Source organism: Saccoglossus kowalevskii, chromosome 2 (assembly GCF_978046115.1).
Source record: "Saccoglossus kowalevskii chromosome 2, keSacKowa6.1, whole genome shotgun sequence".
Lineage (NCBI taxonomy): Eukaryota > Metazoa > Hemichordata > Enteropneusta > Harrimaniidae > Saccoglossus > Saccoglossus kowalevskii.
Window position 1 is genome coordinate 5,717,484 of NC_140642.1, and position 18,014 is coordinate 5,735,497.

The 18,014-nt window shown below is 35.6% G+C and overlaps 1 protein-coding gene across 2 annotated transcripts; it reads left to right on the top strand.

The window, feature by feature from the left end:
* Positions 1–2,374: 2,374 nt before the first annotated feature.
* Positions 2,375–13,679, top strand: LOC100373015 (neuronal acetylcholine receptor subunit alpha-6-like). 2 transcript variants are annotated; one of them, XM_078007735.1, is made up of 6 exons: positions 2,375–2,558; positions 8,265–8,443; positions 8,743–8,787; positions 11,789–11,892; positions 12,112–12,883; positions 12,995–13,679. In XM_078007735.1, exons 1-6 carry the CDS (start codon positions 2,501–2,503, stop codon positions 13,106–13,108), a joined length of 1,272 nt encoding a protein of 423 aa, XP_077863861.1. In that variant the 5' UTR covers positions 2,375–2,500; the 3' UTR covers positions 13,109–13,679. The 2 variants fall into 2 exon arrangements, with proteins under 2 accessions (XP_077863861.1, XP_085364430.1); XM_085508304.1 differs by lacking the exon at positions 2,375–2,558 and adding an exon at positions 4,019–4,190.
* The last annotated feature ends 4,335 nt before the right edge of the window (positions 13,680–18,014 follow it).

Here is an 18,014-nt window from a genome sequence, read left to right on the forward strand (position 1 = left end):
ATTGCATTCGAATCCATATGTTGTGTGTTGTTGTGCATCTATTATATATTAGACAGTATTTAAAACCTAATTTGGGCAATGCTCAAATATGAATATGATATCAAATCAAATTATATTAACATTGTCCCCATTGTACAGGTAGATTTGAACCAAGAATCACAACACAACTTCCCCAATAGCGGACGTATACATAACTAATCCATCACTAGATGGGTTGAATGTGTTGTAAAAACATAGCCCCAGCAAATTCATAATAAAACATATAACATTACATGTAAATGTGTCCTAGATCTATTATATTATATTATATCGTCTTGCACACTGGGCAAAATAGTCAGCCAATAGCTCTGAGCGCATTCAGGTTTGTGAGACATGAAGTTATTACATTCTTCCGGAGATAACAAGGCGTCTCATATCCTGTCTTCTAACAACAGCATAAATAAAGAACGCTTTATGTGTACACTTCAGTGGTGCCGTGACTTTAAACGGCTTTTAAGACGTGTTAAACGCGAAGCCCTCGTTTGTGTTCGATGAATAGTTGAATGATTGATGTTATTTCCTAGATGGTTGGAATCACTCATTTACTAGCCATGCTAAGTGGATTTTGTTTGAATTTGGTATGAATAAATAATTGTCTCGTAACAACCATTATTTCAGTATTTCACCCACACATTGAGAAGGCGATGCTAAATGTTTGCAATTTTGAGACTTAAATCTTTGTATATTTTGGCAATGCAACAATGTTATACCAATGTTTGTTGACCCTGAAAACAGTGATCGAAATTTCTTTCTTAAAACATAAATGTAGACCAACAGCAGTGTTTGTACACTGATACCATCGTGTTTTTGGCCATCATATTATATGAACAGAACTAATCACAGCTTCTCGTTACACAGACGGCCGCCGAGGTCCTGTAGAGAACCAAGCGACTTGTGAAAGAGATGATATCATTCTACCATATAATACATACTATCAAAGTCAACTCGAACATACACTCTCAAATAACGATAGTAATAACAATAGTTCAACTAAACTCTCCATTAATTTGCTGGGTCTTCTCTCTAGTTTAGTAATTAACGATCTTTTCAATTGATGTTCTTAGTTGTCCCTTTCCTGCTTGTTTATTGAAGTATATCAGCGCGTCGCTCGTAACATGTTTGTTCTCACGCTATGATGATGGCATAGAACTTTTGAATTTTGTGCTAGAGTTAAACATTTTCATCACCAGTGTTTTCAATCCTATATTTTAGTCAAAACAGGAATGAATTAACAACTATAAAATAGCGACACAAATCACCTCCGACTGGAGACGTAGAGTTTAAACATAGGTCTTTATTTTATGTATTGTGTATTTCTCAAGGGCATCATCATTTATGTCACCTATAAGGCATGCTAACCTGTTAAGATGTTAATCACTTTGGAGTGTTTTCGGCAATTTGGTGAAATATGGCAATAAAGAATGAATGACTTTGTTAATTATGGGCTTGTCATATTGCTCATACTGTTGGTCCAATATTATTTTGACGTCATAATTTAATAAATACGATTTTCAAATCGCGTTTGGCAATATAAAATACAAAGCAGCTGCAAAGGTTCAGTTTCTCTATCCAATACTAGTGTGTACCGATGTCTAGTCATGATGACCTTAGTGGACATTAAAATGGTTTCTGTTAGCAAGATTTGATTAAACTCATCCCCCACACGAGTCATGTTTCAAACTTCCTTGAAACAACGATTTTGTGAAAATACTTAGTGTTGGATGATAAGAGTAATTCAGAGCTAAGTTCCCAATTAAATAAGAATGAAATATAGAAACTTGTCATATATATATAGAATTCACAGATTGGAGTCGATTTTTTGGGGTCGATGACTATGGCCTACTGATATCTTGTGTATACGTGTTTATATGTTCGCAATTTGCCTGTACTTTCTTAATTGTTACTCGGACTGATCAGGCGTAGCATGATGTATAAAACATACGACTCGCATACCATAATGGATGGTGTCCGATGTGTGGTGATCTATGCTACTCACATTAAACCACGTTGTAGATGTATTCGATTAGTCTAAAGAAGCTGTCCCAACAATATTTTTTTCAGTGCAGGGAAATATTCCAAAGGATTTTTAGGATTGAAATAGCAATTGACAAATTTTTTTTCGTAAATCACTCATATTAACATTCTTGCCAATGACACCCAGAGAAGGAGAAATTATGTATTTTCAAAAGTTTTACTTTCTTTTATTGTACACTGTGCTAATACCTTGGTTGTGTCATATGTATCTATACGTGATACGAAAGGCTCATAAACCATATATGGGTACGTATTCAGTCACATGACGTATTGGCATTATTGCGACCCCTGGGCAATACCTATTGCAATAACAAACATAGGTGTGTTATCCTTGCCACTGTCTCGCGTTACGAATGCTGCTCGGCACGTACACCTTGAACAAGTAGTTTGCTGATAATCAGACTCTGACAACATTTAAATTGCAGTCATGACGTGTTTGAAGTTTTATGTTATTACTTGCGGTTTGCTGGCTTATCTTGCGAGTGGTAAGTTCTGATTTGAAGTATTTGTATGCTACTGCCGTCACCGTGAAATGTTTTGAGGACAGTTTGTACATTGGGTGCCCTGTGTTCTCGCTTTTTATATATGTTAATACAATCCGTACGTACATTTCTCATATTTAGTATGGTTATTAATGATATTTAATATTATATGCATACAAGTTGAAGTTACTTGACAAGTGTGTTGCAAACGTCGTGAACAAACAGAATTTTCCTATCACGAATGAACGTGTACAGGGTTAACCCAAATTTTACCAAAGAAGCACTTTCTACATTCCCCTGCCTTTCGTTAAAACGTGAAATAACAGAAATAAGACGTATTTTCCAATGTCACCATGTGTGATAGTTATTAATATGTAACAAAATCACCCAGCTTTCAAAAACACTGTAACGGTGTTACTCTTGGTTTGGTGGCCATTATTGTCAGCAGGTCACGTTTCTATTTTATGAATGGCAAGTCTATTGTTGCCTATGTAAGAGTTTTTTCTAAACACATCCATGTTTTCGACCCCCTGAGAAGGATTGATCCAGTCATCCAAGCACCTTTATGTACATGCCTCCACATGCATGAAAAACGGTTTGTTTCAAACTCATTTCACTGAAGTTGTTTCGATAATAAGCATTGATCAGGGGCAGACCATTTTACCCACGAGAGGGCATATACAAAAACAATACTTTCTACTCGAGACGAGTCATTCTAACAGAAAAATACAAAAAACAACATATTTGATCATAAGTAGTTTATAACTGCAGCGTTTGTTAATAACAACCCAGTAGTTTCATATGAACAATATCATTTAAACTACTAATACAATACAAAAAAACACGAAAACTGTTCTTGATTTTAAATACTTGTTTTAGATAGAGTCTACCCAATACAGCCAAACTTTTTCCCAAAGAGTGGTGGTTACAATAAGCGTTTTTGTAAACTTCTTATTATAACACTATACATATGAAATCCAGAGTTAATGTAATGAAAACATCGATGAGCGAGCATGTCTTCCTAAGTTTCCAAAAGTTCAATTGAAACGAAAATATAAACAGTTTTACCTCTAATATTTGTTGAACTATACATTGCGTTACATAATCTGGTCAATCTGGCAAACGATTTATATATATTATTGTTCATAAAACTGTCACGTATATTACTTTGACAACACATGCAAGCATAAACAGTGTCATGCATAAATTGTTCTTTAATTATAATTATAATGCAACTGTAAAACATTGGATGTCTTATCCCAGAGTCATATAAGCGTGTACACTTAACATATGCGCCTATGATAATGCCTAGTAACTGCAATCCACGTCAATCCTGCGAGTTCCTTCACATTTTACTACAAACTTGGGTATGTATTTAAACGCAATCACATTGCTTGGCATACGTATTTGCATTCTAGTGACCCCTGGTCAATACCTATTATAATAACAAACGTTGGTGTGGTACCCTTGCAACCACTGTCTCGCGTCATGTTCGTCGCAATGTTCACCTTGAACAAGGAGTTTGCTCGTCTGTTTTGAAGTAAAGAACAGACTCCGACAACATTTAAATTGCCGTTATGACGTGTTTGAAGTTTTCTGTCATTACTTGCGGTTTGCTGGTTTATCTGGCGAGTGGTAAGTTCTGATTTGAAGTATTTGTATGCCACTGTTGTCACCATGAAATGTTATGGGTAGTACAGTTTGTTCATTTGATGCGCTGTGTTCTCGCTAATATATATGTTCATACATTTCTCATAGTATGATAAGTAAATTTAATGATATTTAATATTGCATGTATTTGTAACATACCCGTTGACATTACTTGACAAAAGAGTTGCAAGCGTCATGAACAAACAGCGCTTTCCCTGCGGCGGATACTGATTTGTCAGATCGTGCATTACCGTCATTCAGTGAATCACGCATGAATTAACAACATCAGGATACATTTATTTCTTGATGATACAAAATTGACTACACAGTCTGTCTAAAACTAAATTACAGGAAGTATGACAGCAGACAAAATCGTACACACTTATTACTTAGGAGATTTCTAATTCCATGGATCATAGTAATCTCATTTATAACATGATTATAGAAGTAAAGACAATCCTCCGCCATGGCAGTGATTTGTTGAAATGCTATCAAACTGACCAGTGACGTAATACCTATTTAAAATGGCTTGTAATTATTGAAAGTGTGTTTCTTAGTCATAGGGTTCAGTGTTAAAGTAAGGTGAATACAGTAGTGAAACATGTTAAAATGCGTATAACTTTTGACTACCATGACAATACTTTATCAAGTAAACGGAATATAATACAAAGTAGGTTTTTAGCATCTTTAAAGTAACAATGAATCAAAACAAATAAAAAAGGTGTATATTCTAAGCCTATAAACGATACAAACAAGAACAAACTAAAACATGCCTGAGTAATCAAGTAAATATGGAGTTTGTGAGGGGTCAAATTTACAAAAAAACTCCATCGAAATTAAATACCATTATAAATGTTTTATCAACAAATATTTTACTTGATAATTATATAACATTGAAACTACAGCCTTATTGGATACGGGGGCCCACTTATCAGTGATTTCTGAAAAATTCAGACACAACACGGCTAAGTCGATTAATGGTGTATTGGTTCATTTAAAAGGTCTTGTTTACATCCCAACAGTAATAATCTCTTTCATATAATAAATGATACGAAGATAAATATAATTATTGGCTCGGTCTTTTTAAGAAAACATGACGCTATAATTTATTGCGCGCCATACAAATTATTGTTGAAAAAGAAATCAGAATTACGTGCAGCTAACAAAACTCTCATTCCAGTGACATCAGAAACTATAATATTAGCCAAATTACGAGCGCCTTACCCTAACGGTATGCTAGGTTAAAAGGGGTCATAAATTATCAAGATTTGGGATTATTCCGGTCACATGACTTTGTAATGTATAGTAATAGATAATAAAGTATCAATTAAAATATTAAACCCGTACGATAGGGAAGTATATGTCAAACGAGGTGCAAATCTCGGACGATTCTAATGTATTGACGAGCACACACAAATACATACATACATACATACACTTGACAGAAATAAAAACCATACAAAAATTCAGAACATTACAAGAAAGAAACTCGACATAGAGCATAACATTTCAGACACAGATTTAAATAGACAAGAAGAATTAGAGTTGAATCAATTGTTAAATGATAATAGTGATATATTTGCAGGAGAAATGGGACATTGTAACATTACGAACCACAAAATCGAGCTAAAAGATAGCAAACCTAAACCGATTAGCAGTCGACCATATACAGTAACGCCACAAAAACGCAAAGAAATGACACGACAAATAAACGAAATGTGGACACATGATATCATCGAACCAGCGCCCCATTCTGAGTGCTCCATCACGGTAATTTTGGTCGAAAAACCGGACCACACGTATCGTTTCTGCGTTGAATATAGTAAATTAAATGTTGCAACTAAAGAAAACGTCTATCCATTACCACTAATAACTGATTGTCTAGATTCACTGGGTTTAGCTCAACCGAAATATTTTTCTACACTAGACTTAAAACGCGGCTGCTTCCAATTAGACGTACACACAGATTCTCGGGAATTGACAACATTTACGACTTATGGTGGTACATACATGTTTAAACGATGACCAATGGGAGTGAAAGGGCCGCAAACAGTTTCGACCCCCCCCCCCTCCGACAGACATGGTTCCCGTCATCCAAGCAACTATGTGTACCACATGCCACCACATGCACCAACAACGATCGTTTTAGATTTATTTTGTTCGAGTTGTTTAGATATTATGCTATAATTGGGGACAGGCTATTTTTACTTATGGTAAACACAGGGCACATATATTTGTAATAACACCTACTTTCTACACCAGTAATTCTCTTTTACTAAGTGTTTGTGGTTGTGGTCATGATTAGTGATTGTAGTGATTGCCATGGTTAGCCATTGTATTGGTGGTTATGATTAGCGGTGGTAATGGTTAGTGATTGAACTGCTGGTCATGATTAATAGTTATAGTGGTTGCCATGGTTAGTGATTAGTGTAGTGTTCATGATACCAGTCAGTCAAAAACATTAACCGCTTTGAACCTATTAATTAGAAAGGTGAGCAGACGTCGCATTAAATATATACACAATTGAAGTCCCCAGAAGGTCAAACAGTGAAGTCCTTCACAATGTCAAGATGTCATTAAAACGTGCTAGGACAACTGCACCCCACCTCTCATTGAAAAAAGCGGTGTGATTTGCAAGACTGCTGTACGTGTTTTCAAGTACGAAGGTTAACGGGTTTCTTCAGCTACCTAATTTGTCTATGTTGACACCAAATCAGTGGATTTCAACTGAGTGTCGAATAATAACTAATAAAAATAGAGCCCATTAAAAAGTTGTAAAAGCGCGGACGTGGAAACTGAGTTATGAACAGTCTGCTACCTTAATGCAAGGCTGCCGTTGTACACACACTGTGTGTGCAACCACCGTAGAAGTCACATCCATACTTTTGTTGATGACCAGCCTTGGGCAAATTAAAGTGTTTTGTATTGTATTAAGAACAAGCTCCATACGTGATACGAGTACGTACACAAAACAGGTGCCGTCATATCGTGATTTTGCATAGGCATGTACGCCGAAGTTAAAGTCAAACAAAAACAGTATACCGATCCACTCTCATATCCTACACATTATGACACTGGTCATACGTATGCACATCAATCAGAGTACACTTGCAGTGCCATTCTTTTCTTGACACACCCAGACGGTACTGGACCATATGTCGAATGGAACAATACTGTTTTGGGATACCCGCATTCCCTGGGGGGCTCATGTTACAGTTATCTTACCAGTCAAGATGGTCAATATTGAACTCGCGTAAGGGATTTGATATTAATTGCCCAATATAATTTACCGCATGTGGGATGAGAAAAAAAAACGCATGTCAAATACAATAGGCCCAGTCGCGTTATACACTGTAACCGCCTTGCAACAACAAAGGTGCCCTCATCGAACATATGAATTTAGGTACGATTTTCGTCATTGGAATGCTTTCGAAATTGCTGGAATTCGAGCGTAAAAAATCGACTGATCAAGATAATCAAATGCATGTAAATGCTGATTAATTTGGACTCTTTTCAGGCACATTACCTTGTCGGGAAAACACCTTAACATTTCTTTGAAATATTCTTTAATAACACTAAGAAACCATGCTGTTAGTGATATTAATATATCTGTACGTTATAATAATTTTATGATTGTTACTGCTCCGTCAGTATTCAATTCAGACATACCTTGGCGATAATAATTTGTACGAGATGTTATATCATTTTTTTTAAAGGAGGCTAGGTAACCAAAATACCAATCATTGATTGTTACACAAGATTGTTGTGACAATTCTATCTCTTTTCATCACCCCAGCTACAAATTATATTGTATACGTTGATGATAATGGGTGAACAATTAAAGTCGTCTAAAAGGGTTCACGACGTCTTGAGTTTATACCTGGGTAATTATTTAATAAATGAGTGACTCCATATAATATGAAAACTTGTATATGTATATTACAGTATTGTAAGTATGAACAGCAAATAAGGAACTGTCTTTTGTTCTCGTATATTTATTTTTATGAAAATATTAAATAAATCATATTTAAAGTCTCAAATATTTGAACAATTACATAGGTATCTACGGAAGTTCGGAAGCGGAACAGAAAGAGATGGAGACACAGAGCAAACTATTTACCAAGTTATTTCACAAATATCATAAACACGTGGCACCAGTACGTATACACCCCGAACATCAGAAGAAGATGGCTATCAATGTGTCCGTCAATATTGCTCTCCAGTCTATTGTTAATATGGTGAGTAATGTTCACGTGTGTATTAGTCCATTTATTGAAACAGTTTACTTTCTATAAATGTGAGGTCGCCAGAACAACACATTTTACATAGGACGTATGGTTTGATTTGAAATAGATAATAAACTAAATAATAAATAAACTATCATTATATCCCTGAATCCAAACAATGAATTAATATCACAAATAATATTTATAAATATCCATGCACGAGAACGTGTAAATATCATGGAATAACTAAAGATAAGCACATGATGGATTGTTGAATGACTAAAATTATGTTGTATTAATTTCGTTTATAGGATATCCACAGCGGATTACTGGAAACACAGATATGGATGATGATAGTAAGTGGGAACTTCATATATGTCATATTGTAGATCCTATCCACCCATAATATTTTTTCTTGCTGTGGCCATTATTTGTTATAAAACAAACAAACAAACATACAAACAGCACGTGACCAGACATTTTTTAAAACATCTCGGAACCGGGAAAAAATCTTATTTTGGGTCACGTGCCGCAGCGATGCTAGTTTTTATGCCGATGTGTTAAGTATAACTAGAATAGATATTACATTGTTTCTTGATGTTTATACAATGATTAGTAGTAGTGGTCATGGATAGTGATTGTAGTAGTGGTCATGGTTAGTGATTGTAGTAATATTCATGGTTAATGATTGTAGTAGTGGTCATGGTTAGTGATTGTAGTGGTGGTCATGGTTAGTGATTGTAGTGGTGGTCATGGTTAGTGATTGTAGTGGTAATGGTTAGTAATTGTAGTGGTGGTCATGGTTAGTGATTGTAGTAGTGGTCATGGTTAGTGATTGTAGTAATATTCATGGTTAATGATTGTAGTAGTGGTCATGGTTAGTGATTGTAGTGGTGGTCATGGTTAGTGATTGTAGTAGTGGTCATGGTTAGTGATTGTAGTAGTGGTCAATGGTTAGTGATTGTAGTAATGGTCATGGTTAATAATTGTAGTAGTGGTCATGGTTATTGATTGTAGTGGTGGTCATGGTTAGTGATTGTAGTAGTGGTCATGGTTAGTGATTGTAGTGATGGTCAATGGTTAGTGATTGTAGTAGTGGTCATGGTTAGTGATTGTAGTAGTGGTCATGGATAGTGATTGTAGTAGTGGTCATGGTTAGTGATTGTAGTGGTGGTCATGGTTAGTGATTGTAGTGGTAATGGTTAGTAATTGTAGTGGCGGTCATGGTTAGTGATTGTAGTAGTGGTCATGGTTAGTGATTGTAGTAATATTCATGGTTAATGATTGTAGTAGTGGTCATGGTTAGTGATTGTAGTGGTGGTCATGGTTAGTGATTGTAGTGGTGGTCATGGTTAGTGATTGTAGTGGTAATGGTTAGTAATTGTAGTGGTGGTCATGCTTAGTGATTGTAGTAGTGGTCATGGTTAGTGATTGTAGTAATATTCATGGTTAATGATTGTAGTAGTGGTCATGGTTAGTGATTGTAGTGGTGGTCATGGTTAGTGATTGTAGTAGTGGTCATGGTTAGTGATTGTAGTAGTGGTCAATGGTTAGTGATTGTAGTAATGGTCATGGTTAATAATTGTAGTAGTGGTCATGGTTAGTGATTGTAGTGGTGGTCATGGTTAGTGATTGTAGTAGTGGTCATGGTTAGTGATTGTAGTGATGGTCAATGGTTAGTGATTGTAGTAGTGGTCATGGTTAGTGATTGTAGTAGTGGTCATGGATAGTGATTGTAGTAGTGGTCATGGTTAGTGATTGTAGTGGTGGTCATGGTTAGTGATTGTAGTGGTAATGGTTAGTAATTGTAGTGGTGGTCATGGTTAGTGATTGTAATAGTGGTCATGGTTAGTGATTGTAGTAATATTCATGGTTAATGATTGTAGTAGTGGTCATGGTTAGTGATTGTAGTGGTGGTCATGGTTAGTGATTGTAGTAGTGGTCATGGTTAGTGATTGTAGTGGTGGTCAATGGTTAGTGATTGTAGTAGTGGTCATGGTTAGTGATTGTAGTAGTGGCCATGGATAGTGATTGTAGTAGTGGTCATGGTTAGTGATTGTAGTGGTGGTCATGGTTAGTGATTGTAGTAGTGGTCAATGGTTAATGATTGTAGTAGTGGTCATTGTTAATAATTGTAGTAGTGGTCATGGTTAGTGATTGTGGTGGTGGTCATGGTTAGTGATTGTAGTAGTGGTCAATGGTTAGGAATTGTAGTAGTGGTCATGGTTAGTGATTGTAGTGGTAATGATTAGTAATTGTAGTTGTGGTCATGGTTAGTGATTGTAGTAGTGGTCATGGTTAGTGATTGTATTAATATTCATGGTTAATGATTGTAGTAGTGGTCATGGTTAATGATGGTAGTAGTGGTCATGGTCATTGATTGTAGTAGTGGTCATGGCTAATGATGGTAGTAGTGGTCATGGTTTGTGATTGTAGTAGTGGTCAATGGTTAGTGATTGTAGTAATGATCATGGTTAATAATTGTAGTAGTGGTCATGGTTAGTGATTGTAGTAGTGGTCATGGTTAGGAATTGTAGTGGTGGTCAATGGTTAGTGATTGTAGTAGTGGTCATGGTTAGTGATTGTAGTAGTGGTCATGGATAGTGATTGTAGTAGTGGTCATGGTTAGTGATTGTAGTGGTGGTCATGGTTAGTGATTGTAGTGGTAATGGTTAGTAATTGTAGTGGTGGTCATGGTTAGTGATTGTAGTAGTGGTCATGGTTAGTGATTGTAGTGGTGGTCAATGGTTAGTGATTGTAGTAGTGGTCATGGTTAGTGATTGTAGTGGTGGTCAATGGTTAGTGATTGTAGTAGTGGTCATGGTTAGTGATTGTAATAGTGGTCATGGTTAATTATTGCAGTAGTGGTCATGGTTAATGATTGTAGTAGTGGTCTTGGTTAGTGATTGTAGTAGTGGTCATAGTGGGTGATTGTTGTTGGCGGTTGTGGTTATGGTGAATGACAATTATTATTATTGAATTTTATTTTTTCCCCACTGTATATCCTCTGTAACTTACTGAATGTCTTTGCAAAACAATTGAAAATCCCAATATTTGCTGGAAATGGTATTGCCTATATTTTGGGTAAATGTCTGTACGGTAGTTAGAGTTTTTACGAAACAAAAGTTTTTCCAAAGGACAGATTATTATTCGTTTCAAAAATGTTAACTTAATAGAGACTTGTATTAACTGCGCAACATACTCGTTATTATTGCCAATAATTTATAATGAAATAATCAAGGGTACAACAAATTAAAACGTTCTCAATGCTCCTGCGAAACTGAGACGAATAACCTTAAACCGGATACGACGAAATTGTAAGTTACAGCACGTGTTTGTTGTTTGTATAATTTGTAGGAATGGGTAGATCATCGACTTTCATGGAACTCTAGCTATAATGTGGATTCGTTACACATTCATCCCGATGAAATATGGCGTCCTGACTTAGCACTATTTGATAGGTGGGTATTGTTTTCAATAATAATTTTGTGTAACGTACATAATGGAACACAAGATTTACTGGAATGGCAATATATAGTATATATTTCGCTCATGAATATTGACATTAAAATGTTTTTATCTCCCGAAATATAACTTCCTTAAAAGTGCGCCAGTAAATTAAATGGTAAATGCGGTCACGGCGGACATTCCGTATTAAACTTTATTTATTGAATTTGCAGTGAAATGATGGAGGAGCACCCTGTTAAATATCCTTTGATAATGCCATCTGGCAAAGTGTATTGGGTGCCTACGTACAAGGCTTTTGCAGCGTGTGGCAAAAGTACCTGGTACTTTCCCAACGATAAGCACACGTGTTCTTACAAGCTTGGATCGTGGTCTTATGACGAATCGTACTTGGACTTACGTAGCAACGGCGATAAGCTCATGACTTATTATAAAGAGCATACAGATTGGAAAGTGCTCGGGGAGTCAATTGAAAGACATGCTAAAAAATATGCATGCTGCAATGAGACCTATGTCGATGTCACGTTCACTTTGACCATACAGAGGGTAACATCTTTCTATTCAGCCATTCTTGTTACGCCTGCTGTTTTGATCACCCTGGCGTTGATACTGGTGTTCGGCCTTCCTCCTGACTGTCGGCAAAAGATAGATATTATTATTGGAGTTCTAATCATATCAGTGGTTTTACAGTTTCACCTTGCAACTGTTGTATCCGAGGCAACAGCACTGGGAGGATTTCTACTCTTTTCCACTATAGCGGATCTTCTCATTCTAGCAGAGACTGTCTTAGTGTATAACCTCTTTCACCGCAATACCCGTACACACCCTATTCCCGAATGCCTGCGGTCAGTCTGCATGAGCGTACTACCTCGCATAATTTGTTTAACCAAGCCTCGCGCTAGAAAGTACGACGTGACTCTCAACACTAACGAGAACGATGGCGATGAAAGGGACATAAAAATACTGGAATCTAGTCAAAAAGCCGAGGTAAGTTAACTGTCTATTCATATTACCACAGGGAATGTATATACAATAGGATACAATTGAGTGTTATATATTAAAACTAACTTTATATCATATTTATTTTTCTTCCAACAGGACGTTGATGAAGAATGGCGATTTATTGCACGTGTGTTAGATCGCATCTCTTTCTGCATTTTCCTCATTTTTTACGTTCTCGTTACCGCCTGTATTTTGGTACAGCCGTCCTAGAAGCACAGTCTATCTACTGTTGAACGAAACACGCATTGTCAATTGTTTGAGGCTACCCTTACCTAATCAAACCCCCAAAACACATGTCAAACATATAGAAAATGCATTTTAAAGCAAAAATGTATTATATCAATTTTTGAAACACCTTCTTTAAAGTAGTAAATACCGCTCATCCATAAACTCTCGAGATGAATGGATTGTAAATATATTTCAAATACATCAATTCAATACTTGGTTTACTTACATTCATTTCCGTTCGATGTTATTAGTGTGTTTTCTAGGGTCACGTGTTCACCATTCAACACGCGTTCGAATTTCGCGTTGTATGCATGGTACCCACATTGAACGCGACCCACCAAAAAAATGAGGCAAAGTATCTCATATTATGAATAACTAACCCGAAAATACTAAAAGTTAATTCAGTTATATTTAACCGCGTACGTAATCCTTTTCCAATTATTTTAATCTCAAATTAAGATTTGATCATCTGTAGTATCAGCATTTGCGAGTTCTATTTGTTTTGCTATAGTTATAATAACAAAAATAAAACTGTTTTATTGTTTGACATTTATCTAGCTAGTATAGTGGTTAGTCACTGTGATTGTATTATATCCTGTAATGATGTCACATTTTAACGGTAGTATTACATCTTATTGTGAACAGTGTAATACGTATTACCATACACAAATCCATTGCTAGCCGTTGCACTAATGGAATAGCTCACAGTGGATCATTATTTTTGCAGAGGTGGCAAAAATAAAAACAAACAACCACACTTCTAGAGATCAGGCGTGGGATTTGAATTTAGAATAATAAAGTGGTCTACTCTCTCCGGGAGACATAGTGGTCCAAGGCACAGTGGTAGAATAATAAAGTGGTCTACTCTCTCCGGGAGACATAGTGGTCCAAGGCACAGTGGTAGAATAATAAAGTGGTCTACTCTCTCCGGGAGACATAGTGGTCCAAGGCACAGTGGTAGAAACATTTTTTAATTTGTATGTTAATTTTCTATGAACAATACTAATTGGTTATTGTGTAGACTTTTTGATGTGTGCATAATAAAATAACACTTGTTTTACGAGTTGAACTTATGCGTATGTGTGGAGTCAGTCAACGCCTTCTCCAGGCAAAACGTCGCATACATGTAGGAGATCACACAGAAGTCTCGAATTTTGCCGTCTAATATTCATGGTATAAGTATAATAGCAATCAGTATGTCATTTATATTGTCACACACTGTTGCATAAGGTGTTCATTGAACAGATAAACAACTGCATATAAAGTCATATACATGTTTATATCATCCTATGTAGCTGCTTAATTGGTCTTTGAGTTGCTTCTTTGGCACAGATCTTACTCGTAAGCATTTCAGTTACAAGCCAGAAGTTCGTTATATAATTTCAGAGTACAACGTACAAAACGGAGAACCTTCCAAAAGAGGGCGCTGCATGCATTTTCTCCTAACATGTTATGACTAAGATCATCGTCAGAAATTACTAAATGAATGTCACGGGGGGGGGGGGGGTTGTACTCTGCCGAGTTAGAAATGATACAATTTAAATTTGAATGATAACTGGAACTACCAAAACTAAAAAATGTCGTAATGCCTTCTATGTTCACAGTCTTAAAAATTAATGTCATTTTAAGCGAACCAGTCATAATCAGTTACCTTGAACCTTGCGATGCCAGTCAAGTTAAGTATGCTAAGTTTATTTATTAACAAACTGTGAGGAACTCTATCAATTACTTTTCCTTTCGCTTTTGTAATATCATGAATATTCATATATTGATCATTATGCAGCTATAGTGAGTTATGTGTCTACCAATATTTGAATATGCAACTTTTACAACAATAGTGACTGAATTCACATCGTTATCAAATTTTACATCTCAGGAGAGTTATCCAGGCGCTTCAACTAAATGCAACCAGCAAGCTACAAATATTTGTTTTATAATCAGCACAACTATAGTGAGAATATATATGTGCCAGTCATTTAAGAGTTGTTTTTGCGCCCGTTATATCCTTTCCACATTATGTATTGAACTGAAGCCTGAACGCCACGTTTGCTGTCAAAGATCAGACAGATATAGTTGGTGTATCATTGTATTTTTTCATAAATGATCCATTTTAGATTATTGTACATCAGAGCATTTTTAATATATGATATCAGCTGAGATAAGTCTTGTTCGACTACTAGCGTGATGTCTGTGAGGGCGCTTCAACATAAATGAACACACGCATGAGTCTTATTCAAAACAAATAGTACTAATTATAGCATAGTTACTCTGAATCTAGCCATCTGATTGGCTGGGCAAGATCTTATATCGGGCACTAGTTTACTTATTATAGCGAAAAATTTTAATATATTGCTCATTTTGCGAGAACACTCCACGTGTGGAAGGTGCGCGATTATTGCAGCATTGCGTTCGAATCAAACACGTGACGTCGGAATTAGTGTATGATCGGTATTACCGCTAGTTCATCAAAATATAGTACTTAGGATTTGTATACGAAATCTAGAACACGCACCACATGGCATGTAAATTCTGACCCGTTAAAATGTATTAGAATGCTAGTTTACACAAATTAAACCCAAAATCCAAATGGAAATCATTATATAACGCATGAGGTAGTTCTGTTTTCAGAATTATAACACTATTAGGTGCATTAACAAAAACATGGCTATTCGACACCCCTTACAATAATGGTATAATCCAAGAACAGATGTTAAGAGAATTGGAAATTTACACATGTCGCGATTTATGTATGTAGCTATTACCGTCATGCGAAAATGCACGGTCTTATCGTTCTCCATAATGTCACATATAAAGAACAAATCATGAACACGTCTGCCATAACTCGTTTCTAAGGGCATTACATATTTGACAGTGTGCTTATTTCTGAAATCTCATCATTTATTGGGTTTAAAAAGATACTCCCTAATATATTTCAGAATTACAGCTTACACGTATATATATAGATGCCCAATATAATATTGATTAATCAATAAATGTGTGGAAACCATACCCATGTTTAATTTCCAAATGTGAAATTGAATATAACTCATCACAACGTAGTCTGTTGAAAGTTATATACATCATAATAGAATCTGGAAAATTGACATTTGCATGGTATCGAATACATTACACATGCTAGTGGTTAGCCAGCGATGCTAGCTTTTACGTTAACATTTGTCAAAAATATTCCCTCAACTATAATTTATAGTTTATATAATTATAATTTATACAATATACCATAATTGACTATCGTGAGAGATCTAAGGTCAGTCATTTCGTCAATATAATGACATTAGTCTAGAACAATACTGAGCGGTTAGGTATAGTAGTTAAAGCTCAGACATTTGATGAATGGCAAAAAGGGAGAACGTACGTCATATACTAGTAAACATTGATGCTGTAGATCAAGACGGAATGTACTGTGATATTATATAATACACTTACATCAATATTGCGTGTACATTATCACAATTTTAGATGACAATGACATACAAGGGGCATTTCCTCTTTTCATCCTGGTAAAAATGCAACTCGCAGGAAATATCTAAATGAAACTTTCTTTTTTATTTATTTTAATGAAAAAATGAAGATTATATTATCCAATTAAAATTGTGTTATTGTTTCCATTCTACTAGCGTCAATATAGTGGCATTCCACCAAACCATAGTTTACTTGTATACATCCTAAATAATATGTAAGAACATTCAATGTGAGCGTCAAACAACACACAGGTATAATGAGACGCTGATCTCGGAACATCTAGCGCGACTACGAAGTCAACTTTCACATGATCATCTACCAAGACGAGAGATTATGGTTATTACAGTTCAAAGGGGTATTAAAAAAGTCACATAATCATTCGTCAACACAAATGATTAATGACGTTATAGCTAGACTCGCACAATTTCACAGGAGTCTGTGCAAGTTTCAGATAATCGCAAAGGATTACACAAATTAATTACAGTAGTTCGCACCACATAGAACTGAGGGAGATGTGACGTGTTGTCCTCGATCAATGGATTGTAAGGCGATGTGAGGGCAAACTAAAAAAAAAATATATAAACTTTCACGTTTTATTTTTATATTAAAATTAATTGCACACTAATACACAGTAGTCACACTAACCTCATTATATCGGTCGTAGCAAATAATATTATGCGTCATCGCCCGTCATTGTCGTCCGCGTCAACTTTTTCGACTTGATACTTGGTGTGCATGCATCTAGATTTGTTCATTTCGTGATGATATCTTCAATTCTCTAATTTGGATGAATTTTTGGTAAAAAATGAAATTTTCGACTTTTTGTTGAAGTATCTGATTACTTCTATATTATACATATATGTACCATAGGAGGATAGTTTTTAGATTTGTTCATTTTATGATGATATCTTTAATTCTCTAATTTTCATGAATATTTTTGTCATGTTTGGTAAAAAAGCGATCATTTCGACATCCAATTGTTGTATATTCAGGTATCTCGTGTTCAGTTGGCAAAGCATTCAAGCACTGGTGATATATTGGTGATACATGCTCCAAAGAAAACATATACAAAAAAAGTGAACACAATTACAAGAGTTTTTTAATAATTATTACAATGTGTAGAAACAAATCTGCTCAAAATTACAGTGTATTTGTGATATTGAATGTTATCAACAGTTCCAGATAAAGTTAGCTACATGTATCAATGCAGGTTGGTGGTGATTAAAATGTAAACAAAAAATGGTTTAGTCACTCGGTTTGCCACTATATTGAAATTGTGTGAGAAATAATTTCAGTATTTATTTTTATGAAAAAGTAGCAGTCACTTGACTTCAAATATTTCAAACATGAGAGGGGCTATCTTAGCAGAGAAGTTGTTTGAATTTCTTTATTTCTCATTCTTCTATCC

Coding starts and splice junctions, on each gene's coding strand:
- LOC100373015 (XM_078007735.1), top strand. CDS start 2,501: ATGACGTGTTTGAAGTTTTATGTTATTACTTGCGGTTTGCTGGCTTAT. Junction 8,444..8,742: donor TCCAGTCTATTGTTAATATG/GTGAGTAATGTT, acceptor TTTCGTTTATAG/GATATCCACAGCGGATTACT. Junction 8,788..11,788: donor CACAGATATGGATGATGATA/GTAAGTGGGAAC, acceptor TATAATTTGTAG/GAATGGGTAGATCATCGACT.